This window comes from Aythya fuligula, chromosome 14 (assembly GCF_009819795.1).
Source record: "Aythya fuligula isolate bAytFul2 chromosome 14, bAytFul2.pri, whole genome shotgun sequence".
Classification (NCBI taxonomy): domain Eukaryota; kingdom Metazoa; phylum Chordata; class Aves; order Anseriformes; family Anatidae; genus Aythya; species Aythya fuligula.
The window spans coordinates 8,721,531-8,734,639 of NC_045572.1; the positions used below are offsets into that span (position 1 = coordinate 8,721,531).

General features: G+C 44.0%; 1 protein-coding gene across 2 annotated transcripts in view; it reads right to left on the reverse strand.

The window, feature by feature from the left end:
- The window catches only part of NRG2 (neuregulin 2), a 98,155-nt gene that overhangs the window by 62,670 nt on the left and 22,376 nt on the right, over positions 1-13,109 (reverse strand). For both annotated transcript variants that reach the window (XM_032196747.1, XM_032196746.1), the window contains exon 2: positions 1,556-1,727. In XM_032196747.1, coding sequence (XP_032052638.1) covers positions 1,556-1,727 — 172 coding nt within the window. The remainder of the gene's footprint in view (positions 1-1,555; positions 1,728-13,109) is intronic.

Below are 13,109 nucleotides of genomic sequence, written 5' to 3' on the forward strand. Positions count from 1 at the left end.
AAGAATTAGTTTTAAGATTTCCAAGGGATTAGACAGTTGCAAGCTGACTTTGTTGCTGGCTAAGTCAGGATATATGAATGTAAGCATAGTCACATTTACAGGATAATTTTAGGATATATCATATATAAATATTTGGCCCTGAAAAGATACCAACATGGATCAATTTAAATGAATTTCTACTGAGAGCCCCTCTGTACTGGTTCCTGCCCCTGGTCAGATCTCTGCAGCTGTTTCCCCTTCCTTGGCTACCTGTTTGATTTTGCAGTATTACCCAAGAAGAAACCCTCTAGAAAAATAATGCACCTTGAATACTTTCATTTGCTTGACATCTAAGGTGAGTGGCCACTTCCAGTTATAGCCTGCAGTGAAGCCTTGCTACAGGACTTCCCTGAATAAGCACCAGTTTACTGATACAAACAGCTTTCTCAGCCCGTTTCTATCCTGACAGTCCATCGAATTGCACAGCCCTGCCATGTCTGGCCATCTGACTCACCTCCCTCTGCTCCCAGGCACTGGGCTTGCGTTCCCAGCTCTGCCATGCACCACTCTGGTCTGTGCATGGCAGGAAGGGCATCAGGAGAGTTGCTTATCTACTCTCGCAGGAATGGGATGGAACAGTTCCAAAAAGCCTTGAAGATACCTCTGTAGAAGGCACTACCCAAGGCATGTATGGATGGAAGAGCACTCCTGCGTCCTCCATCAGGAAGACTACAGCTAAGCTATGTGTTCTCAAATACCGTTTCAACCAACAGATCTGAACTTAGCTCACTCACTGAGGCCTGTTTCACCCAGTGTTTTGGCATTGCCTGAATGAGGTGCCATGGCCCATGGCCATTGGATGACACACACCAAGAGCACTGCCCAAAAGCTTTGCTGTGTGGGGAGTTTGGGGCAGATGAGACTTGCTGTGAATGCAGTGATGCAAGCTCTTATGTGCTAGCCGACAGGCAAAACCTTGGCAGGTGGCTACAGGCCCTAGTCAGGCTGAGTATCGCGGGGTGTCCTTGCATCTTTGGGACTGTCTGAGATGCTTCTGAGTCTACCTAAATTGAGGAGACAAGAGAGCGATTCCTCCCACATGTTTGCAGGCCCTATGTAGGCTTGTGGGGCAAAAGCTGAGTTCTGAGTAGCTTCTGCATTCGCAAAGCAGGTTCCACCCCAGGGCACCTGAGCTGCCCACAACCAGCCTACAGTCAGCAGGGAAGGAGTAGTCTCCTCAGGTCACTGGACGCCCATCTCAGATATATAATGACAAAGTTCCCCAAGAAGAGCCCCATCTAAAAATTATGTGTTTCTTCTGTGTGTGCCTCATTCCTCTCTTTCTGCTCACTGTGGAGGAAAATGGGACTAGCAGTGCTTGAGAGATGGCACCTGAACCTTTCTCACTCTCCCAGGCACAGCAAACAGCCTGTACATGGTCCTGTGACTCTGAGGAAGCATCTCTGAAGAGGTCGGCACCACTTGTAGCAAGTTGGGAATTTTGCAAGGGTGCTCACCAGGACCCAGACTCTCAGTGTTTGTTAGCAGAGGCAGAGCAGCCCCATAGCATACTTACTTCCCATTCCCATATTTGATCCGGATGTCTTTGCTCTTCTTCAGCTCTTTGCCATCTTTAAACCATTTGTAGGATGGCTGAGGGTTGCCAGCAGTCGCCTCACATTTCAGTGAGATCTTTTCACCAACATGAACGTTTGGACTTTTCAGTTTCTTCAGCTTGGGAGGGACAGCTACAAAAAGAGAAACCAGACAATGTGAAACCTGCCTCTTTCAGGCGCTGCACACACATGATGCGATCCCACCAAGTCCCCATCTGAAACCTGTGTGCTATCTCCACTGCTGCATAATGAGGGGTGAGGGAATGCACGCCAGCTCCACACCCCAGATTTCACTAGCACCCGGCACGGAGGCAGCACTGAGTCAGAAACAACTGACTGGTGATGGAGGCACCCCAGGGTTGGCTCCCTCTTTTCTCATCACCACATGGCCAGACCTGATGGCTCTATGGCTCCCCTTACTCAGGCCGGCTCCATGCATCTCCTTCTAGAGCAGGTGCTTGCCCTGCTGTCCTGCCAGGCCTCTTTGGAGACTTTTCCTCTGCATCCTGCCCTTGCTGTTAATGATTACCAACACCTCCATGACCTCTGCCACTGCATCAGACATGCTGCCAATCCTACAGCTCCACCAACCCCACCTGGAGCATTTCATTGCAGAAAGAACAGAGGTGGGCCACAGGGACCCATGCCTCTTTCCACCTGCTTGTGCACAACAGATGTTCCCACTCCTCTCTGTGTGGTCCAACATCTGAACCACCCCCACGGAGGGACGGCTGCTAAAATGGACAATCTTTAGCATGACAGCATCACCAGCAAAGCAACAGCCACTGAGAGGGGCTAAAATGAAAGCCTACACATGTAAAGGACAAGAAAGGAGTGACAGCAATTCTTCAGGTCACAGTTAGAATGGTGAAAGAATAAAGCTGTTTAAAAGTGTCTTAGGGCCTGTAATGTCAGGCTGGCCAACTTGAAGCTGGGCTCTGCATGTGAGCTTTTCTGAGTGTCTCAGAAAGGGGATTTTGCCATGCACCTGGAACACCAGGCAGAGGAGAGACAGACACTTCTTATCAATCTCTGCCAGGCATTATATTACACCTGACATGCAAGGGTTAGCAGGCTTGCAATTTTTCTTTCACCTCTGCACTCCTCCAGCTCCCCTTTTCATTTTCAGACCTAACCGTAAAAAAGAAAATAACAAGTTCCTAGTTTTGCCTTAAGAATATTGGTAACAAAGGTTTCCACTTGTCTAAGATGTTAAGAGATAAAGTATTTCCTCTGACATATCCACGAGCTTTCTTTTAACTGCCTAGCACATTCTGATCTTGTGATAAGGGGCAGAAATAAAAGGAGGAGGGATTGGATGGGTTTCATTAGACAAATCACTATTTTGTGATTTGTATGTATTCTCCTTTCACTCTCCTTGCCAAGCTAAATTATCATAGATTGGTTTTATTTAAAGACTGATTTCACTGAAGGTGATCCTATATGAAAGAAATAAAAAACACCGCAATCATCAGGCATATGTTCACTTGGCAGGAAGCTCTGAGGACTCTTTTATTCCTTGGTTTTACATGTGAGGCCATTGGAAACTAAATTGTCTTTAATCAAAAAGATACAAGCTTTTACAGAAACAACAGATCAGACTAACCGGAATTGTCTGGGCCAAGCTAACCATGAGTGAAAGATAGTCACAAAAGACGTCTGCAACTGTGAGAGGAGAGGTGGCTGTTATGAGTGGGCATAGCAGCAGGTCTGGTCCCAGGCACACCAGACTTTCAGCTGGCTCTGAATAGCACAGTTCAGCTACTGTGGCTCCACAGCACATAAGCAGTCCTAAGAACCAGGAGTGCAAAGGAAGCATGTTTAGCACACCAAGGGAAAAGGAATGAACTGCACTGAATACTTTTCCCTCCTGTTATTTCTGCACACCCAAGCCTGCTACAGGCTCCCTAGAAATCTGTGCCACAGGCAACAGGACGGGGAGGGCTGCACGTGTTAATGCAGCAGAAACAGTAATAAAAATAGTTTGGACAGCTACGGGCATTTCCTTTAGGCAGAACACAAGTCTTGCACTGCCTCCCAGGTCACTGTGCTTTGGTACAGAGAAAGAGACTTCTAAACAAAAATGATCTCAACTTTCCCCAAATTTCAGAAGTTCTGTGAAACTCAAAGGTGCCCTGGGTTTTGCAAAGCCAATATCCCTGGTCCTTGCCTGGAAATGGGTAATCCAAAAGAGCAGGAAAGCAATGAATGGGGAAGAGAACTCGTCTCTTCTCAGAACACTCTGCACAGCGAGTCAGAAAGGTAAACAGGACCTTGTTTTCACAGGGGTCATTTTGGGGAATAGAGAAATAGATTGTCAAATATTTATTTTGTCTGAATGTGTGTGTCAGTTGGCTGCTATTGTATGCTGAGGTCACTGTGTACCATGCCAACATTATACATATGCCTTGAATACTGGTAAGGTCCTGACCTTGGCAGTCGTGCATGTGCTTCATACTAGTTCCAGGCTGGATGTCTGCAGCATTATGAAGTAGGCAGCATGGCCTGGGAGAAAGATATGCCGATACCAACCCTCTCTACAGAAAATGCTGACAATAGCAGTGCAAAGCCCAGAAACCCAGAGATCATTGAACAACAGGACAAAAGATGAACATGAAATCTTCCAAGATCTCTATTCCCCAGTTCCTTCTCTCCAATGTGAAATACATCTCAGCCAAACCGACACAGGAGTCTATTGTCCCTTGTGCTCCAGGCCACCAACGATAACGTGCTTGACATTCCCCAACAGGCAGGTAAAGAGATGGAGCCCACATCACGCAAGACAGGGGCTCCACCTGCATCACACTCCTCTAGCAGAGTCTGGCCCAGAAAAAGGGAGAACGTATTTCTGGCCCAGACTGCATGCCTTTGGCTGTCTTACTACAGGAGATAAAGGGACTGTGCATTCAGTGCACAAGTCACAATTTGCAGACTGTAATTTGCCTGTTAAATCAGACAGGTCAGTTAAAGGGAAAATAGTTTGGACTGTGTCTGGGAACAGTACTATGCACAAAGACACAGAGCTGAGTTCACTGATGTCCAGCACATCTGTGTGCCTTAGTGCAACAGTGTGGCTTGTGCTTGGGAAGAGCAGGCAGAGAGCATGCAGATGCAGCATCCAGAACCATGCACAGGCTGCTCTGTCTGAATGGGAAGCAGCGCAGCCAATGTGGAAGCCCAGACCTTGTCTCCTATAAAGGCTGCTCTGATCTGGAAATGCTCTCTTCATAACTCCTGCTTCTTGTAGAAAAACACAGAAATCCTCATGTAAGGCCATTAACTGATGACGAGCCTGCTGCATGCCAGCCAAAGACTTTCCACTGCTTTTTGTTCTTATTGTTTAAACTGCTGCCCTTCTTCCTAAACTGAATTTCTTTAACTTTGGCTTGCAGCCAACAGATCTTTCTGCCTTTCTCTGGTAAATTTGAATCCCATCTAACAACCAGAAACCTCTTCCCTTTTTAGGTACTTGTAAACTATGAATGAATCACCTTTCAAACTTGTCTACTGTTAAACTAAAGTAGCCTGAGAGACTAAAGCAGCACACTTAGCTAATACTGGAGCATGTCAAAGAATGTTTTAAATTTTGGTTCACTTCCAGCTTTACCATCTACCCATTTCCTAACTCTGCCCCATCCAAATCACAAAGTTGAAGCTCAGAAAGTTGTAAGCTAGGTTCAAACAAATGTGAGGATTTTAGGTGTCCTGTTTTCTTAGTGTTGCGCACATTTTGGTTCATTTTACCTTTTCAAATACATCGGAAAAAGCGAGTCAAGACAACATGCTATACCTGGCAAACAGTCTCAGCAGTATACCAAGGGAGGTCCAAGCCCAATTTCCCTACTTTTCCACCAGCTGCCTGCTTCTCAGCCTCGTCTTCGCAGGTTAGTGCTGCTCTGACGCAGGCACCACAAATTTTGGCAGACTTAAAACTCTAAACCAGGCCCACCCAAATCACCTCATCCATGTGGCACTGGAGACCCGAAGTTGCCTTTTCAGCACCTCATCATCTGAATGTTATGATTACGGTTTGCTAGTTCATGGTCTCCTCCACACCTAGGTGAGCAACACACATCACACATCACCACCACCACTGGGTTCATGAAAATGAGGAGAGTGTTTGTGTCTGTACTTGTTCAACTGTAGCTATAGGTAGCTTCAGGTAAACGTTTAGGACCCATACCTCTGGTCACCCTGTAATCCAGCCAAGCACTCCTCTACCCAAATTCAGGTCTTCTCTCTGTGGAGGTAAAGACCCATAAGCCTCACAAAGTCCAGGGTGTTGGACAGAAGAAGCAGCTGCACCCCAGGAAATTTTATGAACACACGACAATGTCAAGGATATAGCATGCTGCAGAAAGGAAGGTTTAACCATGACAGAGCTGAGACAAACAATAAATATATATTTTCTTTGGGTTTTTCTCACTCCAAAGTCAGATTAAACCCAAGTAACCATTGGATCTCAGCCTATGCTACTTGTGTAGGCTGTAAACACTAAAGTAATCATAAAAGGTGCCAGGACCCAGATCAAGAAATGCACACAATTCCTTAGTCTGTTTCAAGAGTCATGTTCCACAAAGAGGCCTTTGCAGGAGAGGTTTGCCTGCTGACAGCAGTCCTGAAGCCTACTGCTAAGTTACCACCTTCTTATGGAGAGAAGATTACAAATGTCTAAAAAGTGATCCCAAAATTGCACCATATGAGCTGCTTGAACATCCACCTTACAAGGGCTTATATGTATGCCCTGCTTTAATTAATTCACTTCTGATTAAATTTGATATTACACTGAGATACTTTGATGATAACAGCACCTCCTTTACTTCTGGTACCTAGAGTATGCCTGAAAGCACCTTAGAGCCAGAAGTCAAAATATAATTAACCATAAATGGGCAGAGTGCCCATACAGAGTCCAACAATGAAACAGCAACAAAAACACCTCCCACCCACAAAATGTCTATATAAACAACCCTTCAGAAGCATAAAGCAGATGCAAGTACCCCTGGAAAGGTGCTCAGTGAACTTTTTAAGAGCCAACAACCCTAGCCACAACCACTGCTTCAAGAGTTGCATCTTGCTCACTATGAGAGATCCTAAAAAACAGACAACCTACAAATACATCTGGGATCTCCAGGCAATACACATCGTTAATAGACATGACTTATCGTCCTGTCCTCCTCCATGTAGTGGCAACTACTGGAGGCTCTTCTGCACTGCCAGGAACACAGGAGGTGGTAAAATGTTTTGGTAGCTGAATCGGGGAGGACAGGACCTTCCGTGTCTCTCTCAGCAGCTGAGGAAGAAGGTAAATTAGCTTGAATTCCCATGGCCGCAACAATGAGAGGCTAGAAGTTCTTTCTCACAGGAATAAGGGGAGATGCAAAGAGAATTAGGACCTACAAAGTCACAGGTGATGCCTTGACAAGCCTTCATTAGAGCAATGGCTCTAACTTCAGAGTGTGCACTCCTGCCAACACCGCCCCTGACTGTAATCCTCAGGTGAGGACACCCCTCCTCTGCCAGAAGCAGAGGGAAGCTGCACAGTGAGCTGCACAGTGACATGCAAAACTGAGACCCTTCTCAAGCCAACAGTTTTGTCCCTAGGAACTACAGTCTCCTAAGGTTTGTGTTGGAAACAGGACATTTCCCACAAGATGTTGGCCCCAGGATAGCCCTTCGACATAGGTGCCAGGACTTCTAGCTTCTGGTCTACTGTGCTGGGGTAGAGATGCTGCAGATTCATTAATTTCTCCAAGGGTCTCAATACTCCCAGTTCTCAACAGGGAAATCTTGATACCCAAATCTTGAGCCTATATAGGCACAGTCCTATAGGTTTTCACATTCCTTGCCATTGAGGTACAAGATCTGAAGGCATGACACAAGTCCAAGCTCTGTCTCAGAGGTTGTTCTCTGAGGTCATTTTGGAGATCCCCCACTACTTTGTGGTTCTAAGTCCCACTTTTCCCATAGGCCTTCACTTTAATGTAGGGCACCTTGTATGGGAGAGTTCCAATGTTCTCCCAGATGGAAAATTTTAGTATTCATCTTCCCATGGAAATATTTTTTATCCTAGACTTGCTCCAAATTCAAATACAGAAACTTTTGCAAAGATGGCATTTCTTACGAAAAGAAAATGTTCTGTTCCTATTATCTCTATTACAAGGTGTGCCCCTGGCACAATGTTTCACCACACAGGTCTGAAGACTAGAATTGTGTTTGGTGCATAATCTGCACTGGGCTAATATATCTTACTTCCTTACTAAGGCAGCCCTACTGCTTCTGTCATATTGCTGTCTCTACTATTTTTATCAGAGGTGGTGCTCCTTCGGCTTGTTTCTGCTTTGGCCTAAACCTGACAAGGAGAAGAGAAAAGAAAATAAATAAATAAATAAATAAATAAATTCAGTAGCAGCAGCTCCTTCCCACCTTGACTCTTTGACTGTTCCAATACTCACTGCAAACACTACTTGTCAAACAGGGACTCATTCTGAAGAAAGCTCTCTCCAGCCAGAACACGAAGTCCACTTGGGAAAGACAGAAACAAATAAACAAACAAACAAAAACCCTTGATTAATGCAGCTATGGCTGTCCATCTAAACAGGCTGTGGCTTCTGTAGCTGGAAATCTGAATAGAATTTTATTCCTTGTTGTTCTGTGGTGGCAAAGTCAGAAGAACTGCTCTGAGTCTATGACCCTCCAGGGCCACTGAAAGTAACAGGGCTGTTATTTAACTAAATCATAGAATCATAGAATCGTTTGGGTTGGAAGGGACCCTAAAGATCACTGAGTTACACCCCCAAACCTCCAATCCCAAACCTTATCAAAAACATGGGAGGCAGCAAAAAACCCTGGCAGATACAACCTCCACAAGTCACCTAACAGTCTAGAGCCTGTACAAGAGGACCACCGGGTGTAACTGACACATTGCCTCATCCCACTCTCTGCTGCAACCTACCAGTGTGTAGTTACAGGCTCCAAATTGAGAATATAAAATATAATAGTGTCCATTATATGTCTTTTGCTTTACGCAAGTTATGTTTCCAGATTATGCAAAAAGGATGGTCAGAGCTTCTCACAGCTGTTAATGTGAGTGTCTTTGCATACTGCAGCAGCACACTTACATTTCTGCAGTCCTGGGCAGTGGTATGCACCACGGAAACCAAAATGGTATGTTTCCCTTTTACATGATCTGTGACAGCTGGGGCTCCACTGTGGCACACAGTGATGTTGCCCAGTTTGCTGTCCACCTTGCCTTCACTGTCCATGGGTTTACCTGTGCAGTAACTGCAAAGGTAGAGCCTTCACGTGAAGTTAATAACTGAAAGCTCTCCAAGGACCCAAGAGACATACTCTGTTCCTAGCATGCACTATGCTACTGTGCCCTTCCCACAGAGGTATAACAACAGCAGCTTGAGACACACCTTTGTGTTCCTGGGAAGAGTCCTGGAGAGGACTCAAATAACCGGAAGCGTGAACATGCTGAAATGACTGAGCTCTGCAGAGCTGGTGTTGGAATGAAGCTTGGAAACCTCGCTGGAGCCAGAACATTATTGCTCCCTGCATGTCCCATTGCATCCCTCCCATATAAGTTTCTTCCCTTAACTAGGTTTCTCTAGTGCTTTCTGTCTCAGGGAAAACTGACTACAATGCCAATCTGTAGCACTACATATTTTTCAAACTTTGAGTTACAACAATCAGTATTTCCGTGACCATTTTTATCAGCCAGAGAAAATTGACTGAAAAGTTGCAAGAGGGTTTGCTGACTTAGGTTCATTCTCTATAGGATACCTCTTGCAGCTCAAACCACAGGAAAATGTGCCACTAAGCCAGCAATTTCACTTTCTTCTTACAAATTCTGGTTCCACTTACATAAGCAAGCAACTGATAAATTCCTCTTCCTCCACATTTCTCTTTCCCACACTTAGTAGTTAGTTATTCTTCTTCCAAGTGAAAGTTTTTAAATTGCTATATGATTTGGTCCAAAGCCCTAAGCTGAAATCTCAGCTCCATTGAAATCAATGAGCATTTGGCCACTGGGCAAGGGTGTATTCCCAATACACAGACTTTTCACCCAAATTGTTCAGACAGCTAGGGTATGCTTATACCGTGGAGTGGTCAGAAGTGATGGAGGCAGACATGCACATGGCCACTCAAATGCTTACCTGAATAGCACAACAGCTACAAAGAATGCACGTACAAATATCCAATACTAAAATCCAGAGTTGAAGTGGTTGGATTTGCCAAGCCTAGTACTCTATGAACACTAGCTGGTTTGCAAACAACGTAATTGGAGTAGAATTGCTATTGTGTTTGTTTGTTTTGAATATTTTTGGCCAGGAAGTTGTCCTGGAGGTATAGTTGAGCATAAGTGGTCTGATGGAAAAATGTCATTCATTCTGTTCCTATTAAAACCAAAAACAATAGCCACACAGAGACAGCAGTGACAATTTCTGCTCTTCATGCCTCTAACAATGTGTTTTCAACCCTAAAGGCAACATCTTGTTTGTACCCAATTGATTCTGGGATCATATTTTATATAATCAAATATATCTTTAAACAAAGATACATTTTATGAACTGCTCAATTTCCAGATGACCTTGGAAACTGCAGTTCATAAAATATAGTTTTATCTCTATCTTCAAAATCGGTTTGAAAAATGGCCCACCCATACTCAATAGACCACCAGTCAAGACCCATCCAAAAAACAAATTATCCAAAGCATCCAAAACTTTAAAATACATTAATTCTTTGTTTCAACCACTGAATAATAAGCACAAACTCTTTGCCCTATCACCATTGTAAGGACCTGGGTGGCATCCATCATCTTTCAATCACCAAAGGAAAGTATAATCTTCACCCCAGGAGACAAAATGATCCAAGAAAAAAAGAAATAAAAAATGAAATCTGTACATGAAACCATATATAGATCCCTTGCAGTCATGACAAAGCTGAAGGCTGTTTCAGGTTACAAGGGTGGATTTGCTAATGTAAAATGCCCATTAGAGGAATGTCATCAATATTACAAGGATGAAAAAACACTATTTGGTGTTTTACGCTGCTATTAACCATGGAAGTGTTTCTTTAAAACACTGGAAAGACAAAAAAAAAAAAAAAAAAAAAAAGACCCTCAGTCAAAGTGAAGTGAAGTGAAACCCTTTTAAAAGAAACTGTCTGCATCACCTGGCCTCTACCAATGACAAGAGGACAGAAAATATATCATCATGGACCATTACAAGTAAACTTGCAAAAGTAAGAGTCACCACGGGTAGAGAACACCCCCAAATGCTAGATACCTATTCCTTCAATTAAACCAGCAAGAAGTGCCACTACAAACAGATAAATGTATCTGAGCCTCTGAATGAGGCACAAGGTTTACCAAGTAACTGCATGTTCACATTATCTTCTGCTCTTTCTTTCTGCCTAATGCAGCCTCATGCCTATCAAATTTAGGTGTAAAAGTAAAGGACCAAGGATGCACTTTTAGCTTTAGATAGCACAGCACAACTGGACATCTTTTTCCTTCCCTCTCAGTATATTGTACTAAACGGGAATGAAGGTCCCAGAAGTGTTAAATTACTAAGACGTGAAGTCTGAGGTCAGGTAAACCATAAGGCATGCAGCTCTATCTGCAACACCTCACTGCAGAGAAACCCTTCAAGTCTATCCCAAATCAGCAAAATCCCAGCAGAGAATCTGCCTATTGCTCTGCCCATGAAGACTTGCAGTCAGTTTTAACACGCATTTTCAAACATGCTTAATATGTGCAAATATGGTAGATCCCAAAGCTTGGGACTAATTACGGTGATGTTAATAGAGGTCAAGCAGAGGTGGAGAGGTCAGATGGGGCAGCCCAGCTTGCAATATTTTTGGGGTATTTCAACCTCCTCTGGAAGACCTGGGCCAGGGAACATCCCAGCATTTCATACAAGACCAGGTGGAAAGACTGCACATAACAGGCATTCAAAAAACAAAATAAGTACTTTGATGTCTGACAAGTTAAATTCGATTAGCAGTTTATAACATTGGGGTGGGGGAAATTTTTAACTTTTAACCTATAAAATCATATTCACTACCATTCCATGACAAAAGCCAACCACTTGCTGTCTTTATTAAAAATATTTTTTCCACGTCTCCACTTACTTTGAAAGTTCACCATTGTCTCTAGTAGGGTTTTAACAAATCCACCAGAGGGTATTTCCAAAACAGAAAGCTGTGTTTTTATCGGGATCTCCCCACAAGAGACCCAGGGGCTTGCATTAAAGACTTGTTTGTTCTCTGTAATGCTATATTAGAAAGATTAAAAGTTTTTCTATTAGTTTAAGAAATACTTTAAAGCACTGGTACCAAAAGAACCTCAAACAGTAACCACAGGTCTGTTTTTCATCCAAACACAGGAGAAGGAAAGAAAATAAAGATCATCCCTGAGACAGCATTTCCAATGCAGACAGATACATGCACGTCCAAATCCCACCAAATGTGGATGGAATTACCACCCTATACTATAAAACTCTCCCAGTACCCACGACGCCCTGGGTCTCTGCCATTGCTGGAGCAACGGCCTGTGTCAGGCCAAATTCTTCTCTCTTCCCACACATTGACCTCTCTGTTGAAGTCAGCGGGACCATTTGCACAAAAGAACCTGATCCGCAGAGAGGGGCTGGCTCCAGTCCGTGCCTGCAGCACCCGTGTGCTCGCTGAGCTGGGGGAGCGACTGAGCCCTGCAGAGAAGAGGCCACCCTCCTCTGTGGGCTGCAGGGAAGCAGCTAGTTGTAAATTCCATTTGGGACTCTGGGCACTGCCCAGTGGAGACACTAACACAGCATGTCTCCTGTCTTGTCCAGAGTGTGGCTTCCCAGCATTGTTCTGAATAACTCTGGACCCCCACTGAAGCACAGCGATGGGTGGCTTACACTGAAATGTCCCCCAACCAGGCTGATTTATGGCTGCCAGGAGTCTCAAGGATGTCAGCTCTTCCTGATTAATTTTTTTATCCTTATTTTCCCTCTTTTTATATTTGAATATTGCTTACTGCAATATTCTTCAGAACTATTCTCTGGAAAGCCATGCTGGCTAATTTTTGGCTTGTAAATTGCTCATGAGCAGTTTGTGGCTTGTGTTTAAAAAAAAAATCAAGCAACTTTGGCTCATTTTGGTTGTATAAAGAGATTTTGTGGCCTCCATCAATTCTAGTCCTTGACAGCAGTGACAGAGCTCATATTATCACAAACATACAGTTGCAATTTTAAAATTTGCTTCCTGTGACTCTTTGTTACAATTTAATCAACAGTTTCTGCTTCCACAAACATTTCCGGCAGAAAGTCTATTTCATAGAACATTCATGGGCAATAAATAAGAATGAAGGTAAAGCAAATTTGAGGCTTCAACGTGAGCAAACCATTGCTGGTTGTCAACTTCTCACTGAAGAACATGAAGAAAAGTAGCAAAGAGTGGGGTGATAAAGGTCATTTTCTAATAGATGTTGCAGAGTGCAAGCAAACAAAACCAAGACAAATCGTG